The sequence below is a fragment of the Corvus kubaryi genome, unplaced genomic scaffold (assembly GCF_017639235.1).
Source record: "Corvus kubaryi isolate FWS band 111438036 unplaced genomic scaffold, C.kubaryi_AGA036_p1.0 split2-37374, whole genome shotgun sequence".
Lineage (NCBI taxonomy): Eukaryota > Metazoa > Chordata > Aves > Passeriformes > Corvidae > Corvus > Corvus kubaryi.
This window is the reverse complement of record NW_024582082.1, coordinates 3,812,794-3,838,939: the sequence shown is the minus strand read 5'-3', so window position 1 is coordinate 3,838,939 and position 26,146 is coordinate 3,812,794. Positions and strand designations below refer to the sequence as shown.

The window sequence follows — 26,146 nt, the reverse complement described above, 5'->3', positions numbered from 1 at the left end:
AGCAATGTGGTGCAGGTGCCAAATGTTACATCAAGGGAATTCCACCACTTACGTCAACACAAGTTTCACCTCTGAGCCTCTTTCTTCTTTATTTAAAAGAGTTTTAAGCTGCTTGAACCAAGGATGTCTCTTACTGTACATTGTTACTGAAATGGATCCCTCCTCTCAGTAGTACCTCTCACTTTATTATTTGTATTGCCATCAGCAATACAAGAATTAAAACAACACATTTAAACATCAGTTGTACTGTGGAGTTTTATAGAAACAAACTAAAAATACTCAGACCCAGTCTCAGCTTTTTCCTCCTATTATTATGAAGTTCCCATTCTACAGCTCCTATTTGGGAAAATATTTTATTATGGGAACTGTGAATCTGCCTCCCTTCCTTGCAGTACACATGCAGTGCAATGTTCTGAATGTGTGAGGATGAAGAGAGAAGCAGTAAAGTGGAAATGAGAAAGAGCAGAAACCACAGGTTTCTGCCTACACACATATTCATGCATTGTTGGGCAGAGTCAGGGACATCTTCGTATTTTTGGAGTTTCAAAGCAATGTGAGTTTCTTCTCAGCCTATCCTCTAGATTTGCAGTTGTTGAAATCTTTACTACATATAAAACAAAAGAAAAAATTCCACGCAGCCGAGTCTTTTTTTTTTTTTAATTATTATTCTTATTTGACACTCACATTACAAAATTTAGAAACCATAGACAGTTCAGGCAAACTGTTAAAACACAGTATAAATTAGGGGGGTTTAATATATAAATTCTATACATAGGTAAGTTAGCTGGAACATGACTGACAAAAGGATTTCATAACAATCTTACCACAACTGTATAAAAAGGCATGGGAGTAGGATGGGCACTATCATCATGAATGCAGGTTAAGACATTTTCCACAACAGCTATACAGCGTAACAATGACCATGCTATTCTCGCAGTGTTTATGTAGGGTATAGGATGCATATTACCAATAACATTTTGCAAGATCTATGTACAGTCACAAAATCATTAACAGCCACTTTCAAGTAACTTTACTGTTTCCTGCCTGTGCAATTAATAAAGTGTTGGTATTTGTTCTGGGAACTTCTAACAAAGCTACATGGTTTGAGTATTATGGATGAGTTAAAAGTTGGACTTGATGATCTTAAAGGTCCTTTCCAAACTAAATGATTCTACAATTTTATGATTCTATGATAGAGGGATTTCAATTTGACCCGAAAATGCTAATCACAACATGAATTGTTTAATTTAATGAAAAAGATACAGGAAAAGCACAGTTCCTCATTGCTATCACTCACATGATTAATATATACCATTCTTTTAAGCCATATTTATCTCTTAGCTTGGTTCTTTTTAAAATCTAAAGTGATAATTTAGCTCCCATTTATCTAAGCACAGCTGTAAAAAGGAGTAACACCAGAAGAAATGTAAAACTAAAATTTGGATATCTTTTTGGGGTAATTGTTTGAAAGGACGTGCTTCCCAGGTAACCCTGGTCCTGTCAACCTTTGAATTTCTCAGGGTGAAAATAAAGACAGTTCTGCTTATCCATTTCTACTCTGTGCTTTTAGGTCTGTGACTAAACAGTATCATTCTAATAGTTTTAGAATCCTATATTCTTGGAATTTAGGTTTAAGACAGTTGATAGTCACTGTTGCTAAAAGTGAAAAAAAAATCTTAAAATCTGGTTTTTCACCTTCATAAGCTGATGAACGCTTGCTAAGAGTTCTGAAACCCAGAGAATAATTTATTTTCCATCTGTGTTGTACTAGTAATGGTGTTTTTACAGACAGACCCCTAAGGGAAGTACTTGTACATTTGTAAGGATCAGACAGACCATGAAACACTTGAATTTAATAGCTCTGTGTGTGCGTCTTTCACTAAGTTTTAATAATTTGGACAATTGTATCGGAACAATTCCTTCTGGTTCAAGGCAAGGACAGACAGTAAGTGATAACCCAACTTGGGCTGCTAAAGAAATACAGATGATGTCAACAGTCTAAACTACAGCCCCCATTTTCTCTATTCTGTTTGCCCATGGACCAATCATCAAAAAAACATCATATGTTCATTTCAAAAACACTGGAATTTTAGAAGCATAATTAAATAATGAAAGCAGTGATATAGTACTGACCAGTAACAGTTCACTGAGGAAGCCATGCTTCTCTGAAAGGTAGCTGGAATATGGAATTTTTTGTTCAGAATTCCATTAAATGGGCTTTGCACCTTTTAGAAGGAAGGTTCCTTTACAAACACATAACTTGTAGGACTCCTGAGCTCTGAACTGTCAAGTCTTCTGCATTCTAGGAGGCTTGGGAACATTGCTGCACTGCAATATTAATCTGGGTTGGCAGTTTTAAGGCCATGGGGATGAAAACGGAGAATTCCTATTCTGTTATGACAGATCTGGAGTATGATTACAGAGCCTTTGTATGGCAGAGAGCTAGAAAAAAAATGTTCCTTTGGCATTTTGCAAGAGCTGTTTATGGAGCAAAACACCACTTCTGTGGAGGGAAAGGCATCAAGGGAAGAGCGAACAGGCTAAGCCACTCGGAATTTACAGCACTATAGTCTGTGCTGGCCATGGAGCAGGGCAGGGGATCTAGGCAGGAGTTACTCATACTTAACTTTTTTCTGCAGCTGAGGCTGTAGCCTGAGTTTCAGTGTCTTGCACCTGTGCTGAGTGTATGAAATACCACCCATACAAGCTATTTGCTCCCTATCTACACTTGCATAATGTAACAATGCAGGATGTGATGCCTTGTATGAGCATTAGCTTTAATGTACTCAGTATTTTTTGCCTATCTGAAAATATGCAGAAAGAATTGTAAAAGAAATTAATACAAACCAGATTAAACTCCAGATCTGTACCATCTAAAAATGTAACTGGTTCAGCTGCTCCACAGAGCAGGGAGCAGTGGTTTTAGGGGAAGGGATGCACTCTAGCCAATATTAAAACACAATTATTGGTAACATCTTCTGCACCAGAAATTCTCTCCTGCCTTTGCCTGCCCAGCTGCCACTGGTATTAATAGAAGATATTGTTCCACTCTGCTGCCATGCTGTGAAATATGAAAGTTAACAACCATCAGTGTATTTCTCATAATTTTAAAATACTTACTTTTCCATGTTGCTTAGGTCTTAAAATCTCTGTCAACTAAGAAACAAATTCTTTACTGCTTTAAGTCCACTAGAGAAACCTCTTTTAGTTCAAAGAATTTTCTTGTAATCATTCTGTTGGGTGGATAAGGAAGTGTAGTAGGCTTTGCCTCAGGTGAACTTCCAAGAACTTTCTCTCTTTCAAAAGGGATGTGTCCCAGCATCAGAGAGCTGAGTGCAGCCTCAGACATGAATGTGCACATCAGCTTTGTCCAGGATCATCTCATCACTCCTCAGTGTCCCTGATGGTGCCTGTGCTGCCATCCTGAGCCCAGGTATGTGTGCTGTTCCCCAGCCACACTTCAGTAATGCCCTGCACCACCTACGCAGGTAATTTCACTCGACAGGTAATGTTAGAAAGGACAAAAGAAAAGACAGCTTTGGCCCACAGTTGAGTCTCTGCGCAGTAACAAAGGGGCTTTTCCCTGTTTCCTTGTCACTCCCTAACCCCATTCTGCAACTACAACAATGGAAATAATCAGTTCACAATCAAAGGGGGTTTAATTTCCAATGAGAGAGTAATTTGAGACCGTATGGCTAATTTCTACCAGTATAAAAAGAGAAAAAGGTTCTTAAAGCCAGGAAGTCAAATTTTGCTCTCAGACATTAATTAATCAGATTTAGTCCTTGAATTTGCTGCTGAAACTTCAACAATGTCAAAGAAAACTTTTGTTAAGGCTGGATTTTCACCCTATTAAGTGCACCTCTCATCTGAGAGTTGCACCTGGCACAAAGACTACATCAGTTGTCAATACAGTTTAATACCTATGAATAACTAAAAACTGTACTACAGTTAATAATTGCAGTACTGCTCCAAAGCCCATCAAAATTAATTGGAGTTTTTCCTCTGGCACATTGCTATGCTTGGAATCAGTCTCATTCCATGGAACACAGTCATTGCTAGGCCAGAGACTGTTAACTGTGTAACATTTTTACATTGATATGCATAACTATATTTTCTACTAACATGTCTTTTTGTTGATAATTCCAATTACATTTTCAGTGATCTGAGCTCTGTTCTAAACTGGATTTACAGTCATGTGCAAACCAGCGCTCATGTGCTTTAAGAAAAGGTGCATAAACTATTGCAATACAACATGATGAAATAACCAAGATAGCAGGAAGGGACAGGCTTAATTTTAAGTGAGTGATTATCTTACCACCAATGACCACGTCATAAAATATTCTCAAGCTGAGAAAAATATCTCTACATTTAAATTGTTTCTTATTTGAAGTGCTTTAGCAGCTGTCCACACTTTTTTAAAGTGACACCTCAGCAGAAGCTGCAATCACAGTTTGCCCTATCCACATGGGGAGCTTCCAGAGATGTACAACAGGATTGTGTTCATTGCCTAAGAGAGGGAATAATGATAGTCTAATCAGTGTACTCTGGTGCACAGGGTTCTTGAGTGCTTGACTCGTTTTGAGTTTCTGCCCTGAAAATCTAGTCACGCCCAACTGACCAACATCCATGCACCTTTAATTCAGTAATGTGATTGATGCTGATGTGAAATTGAGGGCAACATTGTATGATTAAGTGTCTTTTTAAAGGCATTGAGCAAGTTCATCTACTGACCTCACACAAGCTGAAGGCACACAATTCCCTCCTTGCTTTCCACTGAGCTTTATACCTAGCCCTGCACTGCAGAATGGCACACTCAAGAAATGAAAAAATGGGGACTTTTGCTACCATTTTGATTACACTGGAGGAGGTGCAGAAGTGATTTCGTGTATTTGGGTCTTTTAAAATACTGCTGTATACCAGAAGTTAAGTTAATGCTTCTGCAAGACTGTGTCATATTCACATCTTACTAGCTTAGGGGTTTGATACCAACACTGCAGACATACAGGTCTGGTTTTGCTCTGCTCTCTGTGTAGTCTTAGCTCAAGCAGCTGTCGGGGAGTGAATCCACTCAAAGAAGCAGAATTAGAAAGCCACAACATTACTCCTAGTAACTTGTCTAGATGTTGGTCTAATGACTGCAAGCCTTACAGTGGTTTAGTGCTCGGTGGGAAGTGATCCTCCTTTCTTTTCAGCATGGCAGGAGTTCCTTATGCCTTTATAGCAAGAAAAATGAATTACTGGACATGTTTATGTTCTCATTTTCATGTAATATTAATACATTTTTAGAAGAAATTGATTGCCCGAGTTGTCATTCTTTGTTTTCAGTTGTACTGGTGCTTGTTGGTGAAGCAAGGCTCTAACCATGCTCCTGCCAGGAGCTGCTCACCCTGGTTAGGCCACCGGTCAATTAGAAATGCAACCGACAGCTGCAACTTAAGGCTTACATTGTTTCTGTTTAAATAGCTACAAAATTATGTGAAGACAAGCTATGACTGCTGAAGTCCGTTTTTTAGAAGCACTGTCTTCTCATTTTAAGTAGTTCACACTCTCATCTCCAAGTCATTTGCAAAGAGCAGTGAGTGTCTCTGGAGATCAAATACTACAGATTAATGTGCCATGCACCTCTATAAAGCAATAATTGCCTCACTACTCCCCAAGAGATGAGGATGTTTAACACCTCTGAAAAAAGACCTTTTAAATGTGTGACTACATAAAGGATTAAGAATAATTTAGTGCTTCTGACAGTCCCACTAAGCCCTTAATACCCACCTAAATCTGACCTTTATGCTTCTACTATAAGCACTGAGCTTTGAAAGTTTTGGACTACGAAAATGGTTTCGTTTGCAACAATGATAAACTTTAGAAGATCTAATTTAACTTACACTTACAAAATTGCCCAAATTCATGGAAGGTGCCCCAAAATACACGGAATTATAATGAGATATCACATTTTAACTGTCACGGTTGTATAATCTCATCTGTACCAGCCTCTAGTGGCTAACTTGAAAAGGAGTGAGGATTTCCATTTTAAAAGCAGGTTTTAAGAAAGGGTCCCTCCACCTGCACTGGGTTTCAGTTAAACAAAACCCCCATATTTCCAATGTGAAGTCACACTGTGCCTGTTAAAAAGATGCGGGTAGTAAGAAAGAATGACCATTTAGCAAACACACTTAAATATTAGCATTGTTGTAGATATGTTTATGGTTATTGCTCTGGATTAATCTGAAATTTAACAGGCTTTTAATGGCTTCATTTTGGAAATGGTTCTGCCTGAAGGAACAGCTATATGTGTATAGTTTCTCTGTGTAGCTCTCAGCTCATGTACAAAAATTAACAAACAGCATATTCACAGTATCAGCAGAATAGTCATCATTCCATGGCTGCAATGATGCTGTGCCATCTTTACACTTAGTTCTTCCATACAAAGCTCGAATAAACACATTAGAGTTTTATGTGCCCCCTGTTTGAATTCATGTGCTGATAGATCTACAGGAAAAGGAGACCTGAAGTTCTGCCTCAAGCCCCTGTTTGCAAATCCAGAAAAATCCATCCTGCTCAGCTCAGCAAGCACAGGAGCAGTGGATTCAGTGAGCCAGACTGGGCTCCCACAGGCCATAACCTAACACAAAACTGCTCTGCAGACACATCAAACCTGGAGTGCACCACACAGAGCATTCTCAGGCTGCTGCCCTCAAACACCAGCCCACCAATGCCTCCAGGTCAACAGCTCACTCAGGCACAGACAACTTCGAGGCCTGGCAGAGGACAGGAACAGTTCCAGTTTTCTGGCTGAATAGGCCAACACAGCCAGGTTTTGTGATAACCCGAATTTTTCAAAACACTACAGCCACTTGGAATCACTCTGTGCTGAAATAAAATTATTACTGATTTCACAGAAAGGGTTACATCCTTTTGTAGGGAGAGAAGGACTGGAACATCTGAAAAGGTAGCACCAAGTCAGTAACAAAAATGCAAAGTTCAGTATGATGTGGCATTTAGATTTCATTTAAGTTTTTTGAGATATTTTCTGGGGCAGTTAGGAACATTCCTTCCACACACAAACAGTAAGTCTACTGTTAGGTCTTAGTTTTGAATCTAATATAGTTCATTATCATTTAATATATCTATTACAGTAGCACCTTGATTATTGTACAACTTTAAACACAAGACACAGTCCCTATTTCCTATTACCTGTAAGGAAACAGTGACCTTTACAGCCTAAAAGTAAAAAAGACAAAAATGGTTATCTGCTCATGAATGACAAATTCTTTAGTGCATTCATTCTCGTCTGAAACCCTTTGTCTTTTTAAAGCATACCACATACTTCCCAAATTCAGAGCAATTACCCCCCATCCTCCTACGTATCATGTTGCAAAGTAAACAGTACTGTGTTAATTGGAACCTGACAGAAATGGTAATGAAGTACCTTTTTCCTTTGAGTGTGATAAAACCCCTTAAAAGATGCAACTCAGCATCAATAAATTTAGGGAATACACTACATACATTAAATAGAGGTAAGTTGAGTCCAGAGTCATTTGCTTCTTCATTCAACCTCAGAAGTGCTGGGGGTGTCTTTGAGCAGCACTGGCTGCCCTCTGCCCTCCTCAGACCAGCCCAGATTCACAGTAAGGAAAGCAACAACAGCGGTGGGAAGATTAACTAAGCAAGAGTCACACTCCAGGTTGTTCTCTGTAAAAACCCATGGGGTCAGGACGACTGTCCCATGCTGACGTGGCCTAACGTGACAGACTTGTATGTGAGCAGTGTCAGTCCTCGTCCCTGCAAGCTCATACCTGCAGCAGTCAGTGCTTTGTTCAACAAGGCTGGGGGACTGCTAATGCAAGATTAAGTTCTTTTTTCTTCATTCAGCAATTAACCAGATTGCTGTTGTGTGTGTCTTTGATTTAATTTTACAATCTTCGGAGGGTTTAAAGAACCGCTGTCTGAAGCACCTGCTTCTGAAATAATCTCGTGTATTTTTGCTTTCCTTTTTTATACTTTTCCATCCTCTGTTGCAGTACCACGATTCTCCCTGCTCCTGGTTTTCTTGTGTTTTCCTTCAGAGGCAAAATTACAGTGATCCTGACGCAGTTTGGGCACAGCCACAAATAGTCTGTTTGTCCTTCCTCTCTCTGTCTCATAGTTAGAAAAGCATCATTGTGCACACAGTTCTGTTGATTTCAGTGGATGAATCCAGTTCATCCATCATGTTAGGCAGTCAAAAAAACCCAACAAAAAAACTCAAACAAAAGAAATTGTCTAAATCCCAAACAGGCATCTTTGGAATCAGTAGTGCAAAATGTTTGCGGATTTCTTTTCCTTGACCTACTGCAATAATCTCTTAATCTTCAAGTCTTCCCTAAAATAGTGGATCTGTAAATGTAAAACATAAGGACAATGAAAAAAAAGAAGCAAATTTAAAGGTTTCAGTTGTTTCAATCACTCTCTTCATATTCCCACTTATATCAAACCATTATACATCTCTTAGAAGAGCTGTAAACTGTTGGAAGATCCAGTTAGCCTGGGGCATTCTTCATCTGCATCAGGCTTTTGCATGGGTACAGCAAGCTGAGGGTATTCTTTACATGGAGGATAATTTGAGATTAAAATGAGCTTTTATCAGTGCAGCCTCGGTTCTGCAAATTAGTTTTAAATGGAAGAGACCTCCCTCAGAGGTCACAGTTTAAATACCTGCACTTCACAAGCTTTGGTATCAGTGCAGTTTGGACATACTTTAGAAATGAGCTGATAAAATGAGATGTTACCTTAAGGATTTCCACCTGTCTTTTTCTGTCTGGTTTTCCGGACTTTCACTTTCATAGGAAGCCAGATACAAACCTGGAAACAGTAAATATGTGTTATTTCCAATAGCATTGTTAAGCCCCATCTCTCTGCATTCCTGTATATTCTTTTGTACCACACAGAAATTTTAAAACTTCATGGTCCATCAGGTAGCTGGTAATAGTGGGACACTGATGTTTAGCTCACGTATCTACCGTGGAAAGCTGTTATGTTAATTTTGATGGAACAGTAAAGGAGCCCAGAATTAAAATACATTAGCATGACCTTCTCATAACAGTATTAAGCAGTTGAATGGTCTCTGGTTTTGCATCTAGAGATCTGGGCCCATTTCCTCCATCACAGCACGGCTACTCAAGAGTTATATGAACATTAAAAACGAGACAGTGAGACCTGACACCTAAACACATAAGCTTTTAGAAACTAAGGATATTCTCATCATTTAACACAACTTTATGTTCCTCAATCTTTTTAAAGTCTATGGGAACATGGTAGCTTAAAAGGATACACAATACCCTCAAGGTAAGAGTAAGTTACAGAAACCAGAGAAGGAATGCAGTGGAAGAAAATAAATGTCTTCCCCCCCTGGAAATCTTTACACTGTAGGATGCATTTTATGACACCAAAATGAGTCTAGATTGTAGAGTCTTCTCTGCAAAAGCTGGCAGTGCATTAATATCTCACTGTCTTCTCGGAATCACAGGCTGTAATTTGTGTTCACACACATTTCCTCATTTGACTGTTTCATGATGCTTTTATTCTCTAATGCAGGGACCACCTCAGCATTCAAGTCTGTGCTACAAATGCATTGTCTTTTAATATTCAAGTGTTGGCCACCATGTCTCCACATCGAGACAAACACAGTACAGCTGCATTTCACATGCCACTGCTGCATCTCTCTCAGATATCCTCCCACCTTTCATTCAGGGCAGTTCTTTCTACTCTGCACTGCCCCTGGGTAATGGGGGAGGCTTCCTGTGGCTTCTGCAAAGGGCATTTCACAAAAGCAGTATGAATATAGGGGAAGACATGAGGAAGAAAATCTGCAAACAATTAGTGGGTTGAGGTCACTCTTTTTCAGTCCAGTAGCCTGAAAACTGTACTTTTACCCTTTCATTTTCTGTCCCTTTAGAGCCTAAAACAAGATGAAATTCTTTCATCCTATCTCCTTTTGATACATATTAATCACATTAATTATTCTATTTTGGCAGTCATTCTTAGGATTTAGGCAGGATTTTAGAAGCAGTATTTTGCTTTCTGAAGTAGTCTGTAAAATTCAAGCTGTCTGGTCTGATTACCTTGGATTAGTACAGAAAACTGCCTATAGAATGAAGGAAAAATAAATCCAGCACCAGAATATCTTACGGGAAGGTTGCTATAGACAATTCTGTGTGTGACAATGTATAGAGAGGCAGCTGACACGAACCAATATGAAATGACACAGTCTGACATGCTGGATACCAAACTGACGAGGACGGATAAGTAAAAAAAAAGACAATCAGAGAAATAATTTCAGAACAGGGCTTTCATAGCTACAGCTGGAATTAATAGAAAAGGTTTTCTTAAAAATTCTTTTCTGTAGATAACATGTGTCTTTGTTGTAGAGGAAAAGGTCAGCTGGACTCCATCACCCTGGGCTGTGTTTACTGAAGAGATGACAGTGTTGGTTTGTGAAAGAGATTAGCTCTGGTTCCATCAATCACAGAATGAGTGGCTAAGGGACAGCTGACATTCACAGCAGCCCATGACATGCTTGTGTGGCCCCTTTTTGTGATTACAAAAAGAGGGCCACAATGGCAGCTTCCTAGACAGTGCCTTATAGAGACGCTACAGACAAGAGAAACGCCATCAGGCAGCAGCTTCATCTGCTAGAAGGTTGTATTTGCAAAAACACATTGATAGACTGGGGATAAACAAGCTGTTTGGCAGGAAAGCTAGGAAAGAACTGGGACTAGTCAGTGAGAGAGATCACCAAAGCACGATCAGGGTGTTAATTAGCAGTGATGAAGAGAGACATTTGCAGTGATTAGTGATTGTACAGTCTTACCATCTTCCGTAAAAATGGGAGCAGTGTGCAAGTAGTGGATGATGTTAGGGTCTTGCTCAAATGGACACTCCACTTGCTTCCATGTTATAAATTCTCCTACTTGCTTAGCCAATTCCAGAAATTTCTGTAAACATAAAATCATTCCACTCAGATACAGTAAGATTATCTCATTTTCAGTGTTTGATGGTCTGCACAGAAAATTGCAGGCCAATAGTCTCAGGCACCCCTCAGCTATCGGAATGGGATAGGTAAAAACGTTTTTTAGATCTTACTTCAAAGTTGACGTGTCCATTTGGAAGGCGATTAGCACATCCCTCATTCAAAAAATAAATGTCTTTGATCAACAGGCTGAAGAAGGGGATCACAATCTGTGGACAGAAATGACATAACCATTATCTTTTCAGTTCAGTATTTTCTCTGCATGAAAGAACAACTCAACTGGGAGAGATGAGAATAAAGAAGTATTAACTTTCCAGTGTGCTGTGCACTTAAAAAGCAGTACAACGACAGGCAGGCCAAAGGGCAGTAGTGTCTAGAGAGACCTTCAGCCACCAGCAGAATGTATGCTGAGATGAAAGTGAACTGAACCAAATGTTCACTGGGCAGAATACCATGACTAAGAAAATGCTAAAAGCCCAGTTTATTATCAACAGCATCACTGTCTGATGACAACATCAGACAGCAAAGAGCAAAATAACATTGCAGAACTCTTCCCTTTCCTTATAAGCAGAGATGTTGAATACACAAATCGAGCAATTTAAACACAGGTGGGAACCAAAGAACCGGTATTGTCCCTAGACAAGGAAAGACAGAATCAAATTTGATGACCAAGGACTTGTCTACAAACAGTTAATCAGGAGCTGTTTCATTTTCAACAGCTCCATGCATGGCTAGCTCTTGAAGCATGTAATTTCCTTCCTGGTGTCTGATTAGTACAACCTGCTTCTCCAAATTAACCTGCAGACAACAGGATTGAAAATATTAAGCTGGTTGACAGGAAACTGCCAACAGTAGCCAGAGAGACCATTGCAATTCTCAAAATTAGCCCTGGACATCATCCAGGGCAGAGTGGCATATAACAGTGATCCAAGCCTTCCCTCGAACCCATTAGAGTTGGGTCAATTTGCTACAAAAGAATTCTATTTCTGGGTAGAACTCTTGAAATTAATGGAATTACAAGCAGGGATAAATAAATTTGCTGCCAGATGTTCTACAGCAGAAAGCAGTAGCAGCACTCCTGAAGTGCATCCTCAGAACCTCAGCAGAGATCCAGAGTGAAGCAGACTCCCTCAGGGTCCTTTGTCTTACAACTCAAAGGGAAAAGAAAGATAACACAAAGGACCAGTCCCTGAAAGCTGACTCCCAGGGCTCTGGGATTTGGCAGCCAAACCTCAGTGTGCCCACCTCTCCAGCAGTGCCACTGTGACAGCAAAAGGCCACTTGGGGGGTTTGAGCTGAAGGTCAGCAGCTGCCCCTTTGAGAATTTTCCTGTGGCAGCAACATCTGTCTTTTAAACCACCAAGTACAAACTTGGCCACCATGAACATAAAGCAAAACACTGCATGGCAGAGTGTCCAAAGTTTCCACTGGGCTGTTTGTATATTAACTGAAGTGGAGCTTGTTAAGCAGCATCAAAGCTAAAGCACCTTCATGGCAAGCAAGAACAGCCAAGAGAGCAATCCTTTAGTTAAGTATTTAATGTTATTCCATCTCATGCTGTACATCAGCTGTAACAGGATATGAAATGGACCCAGAACAGGATTGGCAGCTGTTATTATCCAGTCTACATGGATGCTACAACGTTGTGATGCTATAATGAGTGTGAACGAGCCATAGAAGTGAAAACACTGAGGCAAGGAATCCACAAGCTACTGCCAGTGCGTGTTGTGAAAATGGAAACCAAATTCTGTTCCAGCTAAAATACCACATCTAGGAAACTGTTAAAGATCTGCATCTCTGCTGGCTTTCTTATGGGACAGCCATGGATAAACTCTGTAATGTCACTGCAACAGCCATAAAAAAGCCTGGACTGACACTCCAAGAGCCACTGGATACTTATCCTGACACATTCCACTGACAAAACTCAGGAATGAAAACAAACCACAGCCTATCCTCCCAAAATGCTGAGCCCTCCTATTAGGGTCAGGTGGAGCAATTTCTAGTCAAACTGAGCTAAGTGTGTTTCAGGATTTATTTTCCTATTACCCAAACTAGATCAATCGACCTGCAGCAAAGAATACAACTCCATGTGATTTGTTTTCTACCAAAAATGATGATGACTCCCTAACCAGTGCGGTCTTAAAAGGTGGAAAGATACAGAGAGCTGGAGCCACACACTGATCCCCAGCTAGAAATCACTGCCAGGTTCTGTCTACATATTTTTTTGCAGGCAGATGTGAGCTTGTTCTGCCCTGCTCCACTGCCTGGGAGCAAGGTCAGCACCATTAGTGGTACTAAACATGAAGGAAAAGGCTTGCTGAGAGGCAAGGTACACAAACGTGGGCTGGATGCCAGGCTAATACAGCTACAGAGCCCCCAGTCAGCTCAGAACATGGCAGAGCTTGTTCTCATCTCATCCAAAAGGCACCAGAGACATACCCGAAGATACCAATTCTCTACACATTTCCATGGAATTGCTGTATTTCGGTCACCATTTATTTCCCCAATAAAAATATATTACTGTGTATGTTTTGCTTTCCAAATTTCTGTAGGAAAAGCAACAAAAGTGGTTACAATTATACTCTAATACTGGCTTCAATCCAGGCACTTTGCTAGCATAAAACCTGGGTTAGTGCCAGAAACTGATATTTCTCTCCATTTTTATCCCCCCTCCATGCCATCCAACCCACCCACATGCCAAAGGACAATTGCCTCCTGCAGAAAGAAGAAAGTTAATGAGATCCAACGTGTTCTTGCTCCACAGTATCAGACAGCAACAACACGCAGTGCTGTGCTGTACATACTCCCAACATTTCAAAGCCAGAGACATGCCATAAGTACAGTGCAGAGTTTCCCAGTGGAATAACTTCATTTTGGAGCTGTCACAGGTCATTTGACTACACAGACAAAACCAGACTTACTTACTAACCAGTACACCCCTCTGCAAGCACAATTCAGTTTGAAGATAAAAATTTTCTTCAGAGTGAGCTTTGCTATGGGTTTGCCAAGAAACAATGTAACATTTTCTATCAAAAAGAAGTGATCATGTTCTTTCAGATGTGTTCGAGTCCATTAAAACAAATAAATTATAATCTTGCTTATAAAAAGAAACAAAATTCCTTAATCCTACAGAAAGCATTACACGATCTGCTGTATCTGACACTGTAAAATACCCAGTATGAGTAGTTACCAAATCATATCCTGGCACATTTTCCTGAACTAATGTTGTCTACACAAGGAAAACAGAATATGGGCTTTTTATGATGTAAAATAGACTCCTTTCAATCTAATAACCTCTCTGCCAGCAGTATTAACCAGCTGGGGGTAGAGATATGAGAGAGATTGCTAACTTCACAGGAAATTAAGTCAAACAATAAAGCAACTGGTTTGAATATCTATGATGGCTGCAGAAGAACTAAACTGCAAAAGCATCTCAGACTGACAGGTCCTCGCTGCAGTGTGTGAGAGTTGAAAGAATTGCTTTTCCAGTCACAAACATCCAAATCATCTCTCCTTTGCATAGAGAAGTGCTTTTCAGAACAACTCGGTGTACTCCCATTGCAGCTGAGTCAGCCTGCCACCAGATGCTGATCTCATTTCACTGTAAATGCTGTGAGATTCCATTAGCTTCAGCAGATTTACATCAAATTTACAGGGGTGTGAGATTAGCATCTGGCCTGGCTCCTCTAGTGAATGAATACTAAATTCCATATTGTGCTTGTTCATGCAGTATCTACTTCAGCTTTGCCATGCTCAAAGATTACCCATTTATGACTATGGGCAATTGCAGTGTAAAACACAAACCCTCTTTCATAGAACAAAAAAATAAAGAATTGAATGAAGGAGTAAGAAAATTAACAAGAAGCATATTGGGGCACAAAACAGGAGGATCCTACACTCTAACATCTTGTCAGTCTGATTTTTGCAGCATCAGTGACATGTCAGGAAGCTCCACATCTGCCCTGAACACTGATAAAACACTTCAATTCTTGCTCACTGAGATGGCAGCAACAACCAAATGAAATGAAAATTCACAAGGACAGAATATCATCCCAAGTTTGCTGCAGTGGATTCAGACTAGATTCCCTTGCAGGACTTGTGGTAAATCATCTTTCCGTAATGTAAATGGAGATCCACCTCCTCTTTGCTGCTGTGCCCTTTGCTCTCCATCTCACCTCCCACATCACACAATAGGGGCTTCTGTGCCAGAGCCTCGGGGCACAGTTGTAACAAAGCACAGCTCCACCTGCGTCTGCCAGGCTCATGCTCCATCGCCAAAATAAAAGTCGTTTCAGTCTGGAATACCTGTTCCATCAGGTTTATCAATCTAAACAATGTGAATTTTCCAGGGATGTAGAGACACTTGCAACTAAGTCCTCCATGCTGTGTGTCCTGCCCTCTCTAACCCTCCCAATGTCTGACATTGGATCCTATCCAGATTCCTTCAATCACTTTTTTTTTTTTTACATTTTACATTTCCAGTTGCATCTTGAAGCACGCAGGCCTTGCACTGGTGACCATGGAAGGGAGGAGAGCATCTGCATCAAGTGTTTGAGCCACTGCCTCCTAGCAGAAATGCACCCCACCCATGTGGAGTTGGATGGGATGTGGTCACACCTACCTTCTCCCTGTTGCTGTGTGCGGTGAGGGACCTGTGAGCAGCCCCCCGCAGCGCTGTCCGGTAGTTGTAGAAGTTGCCAGTGGGGTCCATCTGGTGCTACATGTACAAAACAACACACCTAGGTTAGAAAGTGGCCTGGGTCCTCTAAAGACAATTTTATGCTCAGTTGTAGCAAACCTTGAGCAGAGCTGAGCCTCCATCTTCAAAATCCACATACCTGCAGAAGTCCATGCACCATTGTGCACTCCATGCACAATGAGAGCTCTACAGTCCATGGCTGCCTATACCTTTGGTTTTTCTACTAACAGCTTACTGAGCTTTTATGTGAAGAATAAGCACTGCACATTTTATGTGTGCCAAATCCTGGAATCCTCAATACAAAATACAACCTTGGGTCTTCATTCAACATCCAAGGTATAGACTGGGAGCTTTACATTCAGCATTGTGTCCATGGCTAAACAAAACATGCATCAGTGGATGCACTATGGCGTGCATACAGGCTCATATTTTGATTTTTTTTTTAATTCCTCTTATTTATTTGAGTACTTTGAATTCCCTCTGCATATGAGCAGTTTTACATCCTCCTCACTACACCTGGGATATTTCAGCTTAGAATCAGGCCCTCTGCCTGTGAAATGTGTCTCCAGACATCTCACACCTGGATAACAATGTAAAATTCCCAAACAAAAAGATCCTGAATATAATTAAAGTGCATCAGGAATTTATTTTTTTTTACCTCAAGAATGAAAAATTTGGCTGTTTTCACTTTTGACCAAGTCTTCTTTAGCCTGGAAACTGGACTCATATTCATTCCAGCTATGAGTGAGAGGGAAAAAAAGAGAGCCATTGATAAGAGCTGGGATTCCTTTTTCATCTGTGACAGCTGATGGAAGACCCAGCTAGAAGCTGTACTTACAAATGATTGCCATCAGTGAATTAAAATTCCCTATGTTAAAGCACTCTCGGGCAACGTCAATGAAGAATTCGATGACTTGTGCTCGCTGTTTCTTTTTTGCAGGCTGTGAATTAAAATAAATGAGTATCTGTAATGAGCATATGCAGAATTGGAGGTCATCCTAAGCATTTGTTGCATGCATAGCATGGCTTCATGCACAGCTTGGGCCATCTGCTTTTAGTCACTGGCCCTAATTCTGTTCCAGCAATCCAGTGGATGCTGGTGACTGGCAGCCTCTGAAATCAAAGCTTTCACTGCAGTGACACAGAAGAAATTCATGGCAATTCCCAGCCTCAGTGATTGTCTCAGTGCTGGAACAGGCAGCCCAAGCAGCCCTGAAGCAGAGCCTCAGCTCCCTGCTGGCCTCCCTCGAGTCTGTGGGCACATCAGCACAGACTTTCCTAAGGGCAGGATTTCACACCCCTATAACAGCAGCATCTTTGTCCCAGAAAGAGCTTGTTTCATTGCATTACTCCCTTTCCCCTCTTCTGTCCCTTTAGCAATATGGCCAGGCCAAATTATAGCATTTTAAATACACATTTTAATTGGACTGGAATCACCCCATCTTTTCCAAAGATGATCTTCAAATGGTAATTCTTACGTATCACAGGCTATCCAAGCTCTTTAAACTATTATTATTCCTCCCTTCCCCACCCTTTTCAAGGGGGAAAACATTAATTTCATTTTGATGGACCAAGTTAAACAAATTAAAACCACTACCAAGTTAAGAAACAACAGCCACAGCTACACTAATGGGCAGCAGGACAGAGAGCCATGCAGTGGGAATTCACACACAGACCAGATCTTTAGAATGACAGATAACAAATATGGCTCCACTAGAATCTTTGCTGGCAGAAATCTCAGGATAACTCAAGGCATTTTTCCCTCTCTTTTTCCCTGCAGGGTTCATTATTCCACACTGTGCCCCTACTACATCAAGAGAACAGTGCATTCCCCCGTGTGCCACCGCCTTTGTTTTGCAATATGTTTGTCATTTATCAGGTCGCTTCTGCAAGTGCAATACTGCTAAAACTTACCATCAGATGCTTAGCTGGGTCATAAGAAATAAATCCCCAGGACTGCTTACTAATATAAAATCTCAGAGAGGTACTTCAGGCATGTGGTAAAACATGGCACATGCTTGTAACTCACCATGCAAATTTCTGTTGCTACGAGATAGCAGAGTCTATTGAACCATTTCACATAGGCTTCAAGGTTACTTGTCTTCTTCTGTTCACTGAAACACGTCTGGGGGAGAAAAAAGCACAGAAAGATATAATTGTGTTCCAGTCAGCTACCTGATCACTAAGATAAATATTGCACAAAGGTAATTACTGGCGACATCTCTCTCATGCTCATGGAAGACTGTGCATCTAAGGGCCCCTTTTAAAAAGCCTGCAAGTGGCAGATGGGGGTCTAGCTGGGTGTGTCACAATGCACAATTCACACTGGTGTCCAGAAAACAGCCCTATTTTGCCTGCAGCAAGTGTTCACTGACAGTCTGCACTGAGCCTTGTTCACTGGGATATGAACAGCTGGGGCATTGCAGGATTCTGACATCAACAAGGACATGCAGACAAAATAAGACAGGCACAGTCTTCCACAGCAGGCTCAGTTTGTGACTTTGATTCCAGGACTTCCTCCACTTCAGTAAATACAATCACCCACAGTCCTTTTCTGGAGGGGAGGGACCAGAATTTAGTGAAGTGTACATGAGATAAACAAGAGAAAACACAGTTCTGATTGATTCTTCATGAAAAAAGCCCACTATTTTCCTTAGTGAATTTTCAGAAAAACAGGTTCTTAACAATCAGCTCTGCCTGGATGGCTATGCTTGAACAGGTCACTTAACATGCCAGAGACACTTCACTGATAAGAGCCATTACAAGAAGCATATTTTTCACTTATTTATACAAAACTTAACATAAATTCCCATAACTGATACAGGCTGTGCGAGCAGATACTTGGCTGAACTCTTCCAATTCCTTTGTCATCAACAGAAAATTTGACTTCAGAGGAGTGATAGGGCAGTTCACACAGCCTGAGTATGTTGCTTGGGATGGTAAGACTTCAAGTCCCTTTTCCAGCTTTAAAGTCTTTGACAGTCTATCTAGGACACTCAGCTCTCTGGAGTTCAAGAGATTTGTCTGAACATTCAGTAACTTCCACTAGAGGGTACCAGAGAATACTTATTTTTGTTTTATTAGGATGATCATTTCCCAGAGGTACTGTAAACACATGCCACTAAGAAGAAAATCATAATGCATAAGCAAAGATCCATTAATGTCAATGAGATCACCCATATTATGTAAGGTAAACCAGTGACTAAGAACCCCTTCAGAAATGGGGCTTAATATGATTCCCAAGGTAATTCAAAGTAAGAAAACATTCACCTGTGATTCTGTATACAGATGCGTTTAGAAACAGAAATCACAGTACCATGCTATGGAGGATCAAAGCTTAACAGGACTGAAAGTCTGAGCCACTTTATGAATAGACTACAAACACAATAAAAGTGTATTTTTAAAGCATCTCAAAAGTAAATGTTAGCAAGCAGCATGTAAATATCAAAAAACCCAAAGGAAACCCAAATCAGCCCCAGTCTAACCATAGCAGCTGCTTTACACGTGCTCTGTTTCTTGTTCCCTATTACAACAGAAAGTACACAAACCCCAGGTTTTGTTCTGAAAATAGTATTTCCATCTCAGAACTGCTGTCCTGTGCCAGGGCATAAGAGCCACAGCTAATAACGCAAAACTTGTGAAAAATGTGCAACAGTGAAGTTGAGACAGACTGCTTTTTAAAGGTTAAGCTTTATAAATGGCAGCAATATTTAGCACCTCCCAAGCATCTTCCATCTGCAGCTCAGAATGCTTGATAAACATTCATAAGTGAAGCCTTTTGAAGCCCTCACGCAAGAAAGATGTTTAATATGATCTCCAGCTGGAGGAATTCAGACCTGAGCCAACTTCCCGGTGCTTGATAGGGGTGTTCTTCATGGGTCAGGGAATATGTGACTCCACATAAGGTTTGTGCTGCTTTGTCCAAAGATGTGTCCAGAGAAGGGCAAAGGAGCTGGGGAAGGGTCTGAAGCACCAATCTGATGAGGAGCAGCTGAGGGAGCTCAGCTTGGAGACAAAGAGGCTGAGGGGGAACCTTCTTGCTCTCTACAGCTCCATGAAAGGAGGTTGTAGGGCAAGGGGGCTTAGTCTCTTCTCCCATGTAACAAGCAGCAGGACAAGGGGAATTGGCCTCAAATTGTGCCAGAAGAGGTTTAGATTGGATATTAGGAAAAATTTCTTCACTGACAGTCAGGCATTGCAACAGGCTGCCCAGGGTAGTGGTGGAATCACCATCCCTAGAAGCGTTCAAAAAATGTATGGATGTGGCACTTGGGGACATGGTTTAGTGGTGGCCTTGGCAGTGCTGGGTTAAGGGTTGGAGTCGATGATCTTAGAGGTCTCTTCCAACCTAAACTATTCTGTGATTCTGTGTACAATGCTCTCCCCCTGGGCTGTGTCTTGGCACAGAAGCTTTTCTAAATCAACCATGCAGAGCATGAAGAAAAGTTCCAAACTACCCCACTTTGATCAGCCTTGCTGACTTGAAGCCCAGGTGGCTGAAATCTCACCATGGCTGGTTTGGCATCTTGTGTTTCTGACGCACATTTGCTGCCTTGGGGTTCCTTTCTAAAGAATGCTATCAATGCCCAGAATACCTGAAACTCCATCCCTGACTGTTTCCCTCATCCTGAAACAAACTGCAGAATTTCCCTAAGTCCAAAAAGAGAAGGAAAGGGCCCAATGTTGCACATTTCATCCATCCATCCATCCATCCATCCATCCATCCATCCATCCATCCATCCATCTTTTCACCACTGCAAGCTATTTTGGGGCTCTTTGTGTAGCACTACAAACACAGGTCTTCCTGATACCTTTGGCATCCAATGAGGAAATTCAGCCATTGATGTATGATCTCAGTGGGAACCCATACACAGTTCAGGGGAAGAATTTTCCACCCTCTTTCTTTTCAGACAGTATGTGAAATCTCTGAATTTCCTAGCTCTCTTAGCTCTTTCCTTATTGAGGCACTCACTGAAATGCTGCTTTAAACCTCAATGGAATCAGTGGAAAGACTCCAAGTGGCTTTCACAGCCTTTGGATGAAGCCTTGATCAGGCACTCTGTTCCCTGTGGTGCTTTGGGTTAAAAGCTATTGTGTAGGGAGAGAAGAGTTGATTGATGACGCACTGACTCACTGCTGTGGTGTCTGGGCACACACTGAGGGCATTACATCACATCCAGAGCCTTTACTCCTTCAGCAGAGCAACAGACATTCCCTGGCTGTGCACAGCCACAACCATCTGTCCCAGTCAAAGCAGCTTGGGAGGAACAAGCCTGAAAGCACAACATCAGGACGGTGGCCAGCTTGTCCCCAGGAAGGAATGGCAGTGACCTGCTAGTGCAAGCTCTGCCAACAGGTTCCCATCCTTGCCATGACAATACAAGTCACCAGTTGGCCTGGCCCTGGTCAGCTCATGACTCAGGCCCTGCTCTTGGGGGCCTCATCACATCTGGACAAACTGTGGTCACAGGTGACACTTTGTATGTGGAGAAACCATACCTTGGTGCCATCCAGAGGGTCTTTATGTACAAACGCCTGAACAAATTCCTCGGGTCCAATGTGACTTAGTCTTTCCTGTTGAGGGTAGGGAGTGGGAAGAGAGAGGGAAAAATAAGAAAGCACCCCAGAGTATCTTCTGTTCCTCTTGGTAAGACATTGTCATTTTCTGTCAGCTCTGAGTGGTGTCACCAAACTGGTAGACAGCCAACTAACCAGACATTAAAATTCATAATAACAATTAGAACTATGTCAGCAGAAAGATGAAAATTAGAATAAATACGTCTTATTACTGACAAGCCACAGTAAGAGTCCCCTCCACTGTGCTGGATGCACAGGGCTTCACCTTGGAGCCAGCAGGCATCAGTTCTGTGCCTGGTGCTGCCTTAGACCTGCTGTGGTCCAGCATTCTCAAAAGCCTTGTTTCCCAGCTGCTAAATGGCAGTAATGCTGTTATCTGGCATCCACAGCAATCCACTGCTCAGCTGCCCACACAGGGCTCTGCCCTGGCTCCCTGCCCACTGACCCTCAGGTGCTGCCCCGGGGTGGTGGCTCTGGGTCACTGGGTAAGGAAGGCACTGAGAATGCATGTGACACTTTAAAGGCTTTGCTTACACTGGAGAGTGTCCCAGGCACTAAGCAAAACAAGAATAAATGAAGTATCCAAATCTCTCTTAGTAAAAGACAGCTTCTGAAAAAACGTGGCAGCTCCAACCACACAATGACCTTCCTGCTAGGCTTTTCACTCCCCTTGAATATGTTTATTAGAAAAATAAATGTTTTCAGTAGGTTGTAGGCCACAAATGTATTTCAGAGGAGGTATTTTGGAATTCCTACAGCCCAAACTTAGGACACCCAAGCAACAATAAAATAAATGGTAATTATGCTCAAGGAAAAATTTTATGTCCACTCCTATGCTTTTTCTCTGAGCCTATCACCTTAACACTGATAACTGTATCTGTAACTCTTACTGATCAATAACTGTTTTAAACAAGTAGCAAATAATTCTTACTAACAAATAAGCATCAGACAGTTTCAGTGCAAAGCACTCGATGTATCGGACATAGCAATGGAAGAGAAGGTAGAGAACATTGATTACAGCACAGTGAAATTAAAATCTCTAGCTGCATTTGTTTTAAAAAGGCAGTGATGCCTCAGTTACAGGGAATTTTCCCTTGGAAGACAGATGTACTGTGGAAGAGGAAAAAAACAAAAGCAAGAAAAAACTCCATGCAAAAGGACTTCTACTCTCTGGCTTAGGTTATATAAAACAAAGAGAGCCAAAGCTGCATGTTCTGAAAACTAACCATTCCACTTCTTGACAAATAGAATACCAATTATCTTCAGAATTCCAAAGGTTGATTTCCTAATACTCGTTCCAATCCACAGTGCATTTCATGCTTTGTTTTCCCATGCTTCCCCTCAAGGATGAGCAGTGTCCACAGGAGGACAGGCAGCAGGGCACCAGAGCAACAAGAGATCTGCAGATGGCAGCAATGTTTTACATTCTCCTGTGCACATCCAGGAGGTCCACGGGGAGGACCTGACCCTGGGAGAAGGGTGTGCAGCACAACAGCACATCCAAGGTTTCAGCACTGCAATTTTTCACACAAGAGCCTGTTTGGGAGCAGACTGCAGCCCAGCACAGGGGGAACAGCAGGGTTTTGTGGGGGTGCTATCTGCACATCCTTGTGTGTCCATGCACAAAATCCCAAAGGGAAGAATGAAAGCCACATAAGACAACTCACATGCTTTGTAAATCTGGAGAAATGGATTTGAACTGCTAAAATTCCTTCCAGATTGATAAAAGGGTTAATGATCAGCCATTTCAATAGCACCTGCAGAGCTTGTGGGGCTCTGAGCACCTTATTAGAAGTGACACTCCTGGGACTTGACTTTGCTGGGATAGGGTTCTCATTCCACAAACAAGCAAGCTGAACTACAGTGAACTGCTCCAAGATGCACAGGGACACTCTTAATATATAGTTTGCTTCCCAAGCATCTCTTAAACTGTCATACCCTGCCTCCTGCTGCAGTGCTGATACAGCATGGGATGTGCTGCAGCAGTGCAGACATTTTTTGGTTATGTCTGGAATACTTAGCAGCTGACAGCTTAAAATAACATCTCTGGCTGCAGAAGTTGGGAACCATTCCCACTTACCAGCTCCACATGTGTCAGCTGCTGAGCCAGGGTGTAAGGGTCACTGCAGACGCTCAGGATTTCTCTCTGAATTGATGGAGGTTTAGTTTTAAAGGCAACCAGCTTATCAGAGACAGCAGTACTGATCTTGACAATCCCTTCTTGCCCATGGCTGAGGGTTGCAAGCTTCTGATTCAGGGCTTGCAAAAGCTGATTCATCTTTTTCCAGTAAGCCTGGAGAGACAGGGAGAGAAACATAAGCCACCCAGAAAACTTGACATAGGAGTGTTTTTTTATGCTGAATCTTCCTTTCTGCAAAATACTCCTAAGCCAGCAACAGGTTACCATTTTATTTCCAACAAGCCTATTTCAGAATAACTAGTTGGCTTAATTACAGTTCTGTGCTCTGGACACAGAGACTGCAGTCAAGAGAAGAGGCAGGCAGGACTGGTGGGTTGGGCTGGCACTGATACTCCAGATTACTGCCAACATCAGGTTCAAAGGAGAGGCAATGCTACAATATGAGTTACTGCAGCTTTCTGGAGCACAGCAGCTTTTGGGTACCTATCTTTTATGTCAGCTACATGTTGGCTGAGAACTCTACCTGTTAATGGTGCCTTGTCAACTCTTATTTATTAGGAATAAGAAATGTTTCTAATGCTATTTTCTCCATCTTTTTGACCTGAATGCAGAAAAAGCCTGCAGCTGCTTGCTACCCAGCTGGAGTGGCTGGAGCATTGTGTAGCTTTGAGTATTTAATATCCAAATGTTAATTGCTACTGAAGGAAGCTCATAGGGTATTCCAAGCACAGCCATGTGCTCAGCAGGATCATCATTACCAACTTGCCCAGGTTGTTCTCAGAGCTGAAGCAACTCTTTACAGACAATGAGTGGAGTCTCTAGCCATGGAGGATGGGCAGAAAGAAATTACTTCACCTCTTCACAACTAACAGATGCAAACATCACAGAACTGAGATAACAGACCTGGTGGATGGGCTCTAAAGACAAAGGTTAATTGGAAATGTCCTTAGCTAGACTGTGCCTCACCACAAAGAACAACACACACCTGTGTCACGTCCCAAGCTGGAAGCAGTTCAAGTGAGTCTTTGGGAAGTGTCATGGGTTAGCAAAGCATAGTCTCAGAAGTGATGTTCTTGCAAAGGGGTTCTAACAGCCTCCTCTGTGACCTGACAGAACCTATCAGCTGGCCAGTTTGAATATGGACAATTCTTTGAGCCACTTAAAATTGTGGCTGCCTCTGTGGTCCACACTTAAGAATAGACAAACCCCGGGCAGAGGCTCTGTCTCGTTTCCAGCGCTGGCACAGGTGGCTGCGGGTCCCCGTGTGGGGGTTGGTGGGCTCAGCCCAGGCCCTGCTCGGGCCAGGCCGGGCCACGGCCATCCTGGAGCCGATGGGCCCTGTTCCACCTGCAGAACCCCCCCACAGCCCTGCTGTGGGCAGCCAGAGCGGCCCAGCTCCCCCTCTCCAGTGCGGCCAAGATTCAGCCGAAAGCTGCACCGCTGTCCAGCAAAGATCATGTGAGCAACAGCGATAAGGGAAATTCCAGCTGCAAGGCCGAGGTGAGATTAACCCTTTTAGTGCTGTGAAGAGCTGAAAACCTGAGGGAAGAGAAAGAGGAGATGCTTAAAGCTGAAATTCTGTTGTAAAGCTATGATATATCAGAGTACCCGTTGTAATCTCATGAAGGCATGGGGGGGTGGAGCGTTCAACTTGTACTTGTGAGCAAAAGCACCTGCGCTGAGATAGGCAGATGCTGAAGCAGCTGTAATTTGATGAGAAGTTTGAACAGGGAGAGATGGAAGCGATGAGGACTCTTAGTCCACATGGAAAGGGGAAGACCTCTGTTCCTAGAGATGCTCCCAGAGATAGTCCTAGAGACAAAGATGAGGAGGACCCTTTGCTCCCAGGGAAGGAGAAGGGCCTCTGTTCTTAGAGATGAAATGCTCCCAGAGATGAGTGAAGAGAACTTTTGTTTCTGAATGGCTCAACCTTAAAATTGTACCCCAGTAATTCAAGAGTGGACCCTCGAAAGCAGTTGTGGGAAAAGCTGCAAGTTGTGGGAGGGGGACTCTCACATGATGTGAGCAGAGAACCAACCCGGGCGGCTGTCTCATTGTGATAGTTTCTCCATAGCATGAGCAAGAGAGACTCCTCCTCCTAAATGGACTGAACAAGGTTGTTATGGAAGTGGTAAACAGACTGAACATCCCAAGGGTTGTCTTTTTTACATTGTCAGTGGGAGAAGGGAGGAAGGTGGGGGGAGGAGAAGAGTTCTGAAGGTGTGGTATGATTTTATTTTTTTCTTTTTCCCTCTTTTAGGTCTGTTAATAAATTTCCTTATATTCTTTCAAGTTTGGTGCCTGCTTTGCGTTTCTCTTAATTCTTATCTCACAGAAGGTAAACAGTAATGAGTATTTTAGATCAAACCACTACAGGAAGCAATCCCATGGTTTAGATCCAGCCCCTGTCTTCTTCAGAGTCTTCAGTGTTAGGCATTGACAGCATTCATGTTTGAAGTGTTCAAGGAACCAGAAACCAGACTCCATGCTCTTCTCACCCGCACAGAATTCCATCTGAACACTGGAGATAGCACCTTCTCCTACTTCACAGTGAAGAATAACTTCTCACATCTACTCTGTCTTCATTACAGGTAGGAAAGGCTGGAGACATTCAGAACATCCCAAGTGCTTCAACTTTTGTTGCAACACTTTGTAACTTTGATGCAACTCTTCTAATAAAAGGTTTCACATTGCTCACTTGGACTCACATTGCTTTCCTTTC

The 26,146-nt window shown here is 42.0% G+C and overlaps 1 protein-coding gene across 6 annotated transcripts in view; it reads right to left on the bottom strand.

Moving 5' to 3' along the window:
* Positions 1-637: 637 nt before the first annotated feature.
* LOC121658106 (ras-GEF domain-containing family member 1C-like) overlaps positions 638-26,146 on the bottom strand; it is a 76,571-nt gene continuing 51,062 nt past the window's right edge. For all 6 annotated transcript variants that reach the window (XM_042014556.1, XM_042014558.1, XM_042014560.1 and 3 more), the window contains 10 exons: positions 23,365-23,577; positions 21,207-21,281; positions 17,737-17,832; positions 16,546-16,648; positions 16,366-16,445; positions 15,630-15,725; positions 11,122-11,217; positions 10,850-10,973; positions 8,769-8,841; positions 638-8,376 (listed from right to left, as the gene is read on the bottom strand). In XM_042014556.1, the coding sequence (XP_041870490.1) occupies positions 8,352-8,376; positions 8,769-8,841; positions 10,850-10,973; positions 11,122-11,217; positions 15,630-15,725; positions 16,366-16,445; positions 16,546-16,648; positions 17,737-17,832; positions 21,207-21,281; positions 23,365-23,577 (981 nt within the window). In that variant the 3' untranslated portion in view covers positions 638-8,351. The remainder of the gene's footprint in view (positions 8,377-8,768; positions 8,842-10,849; positions 10,974-11,121; positions 11,218-15,629; positions 15,726-16,365; positions 16,446-16,545; positions 16,649-17,736; positions 17,833-21,206; positions 21,282-23,364; positions 23,578-26,146) is intronic.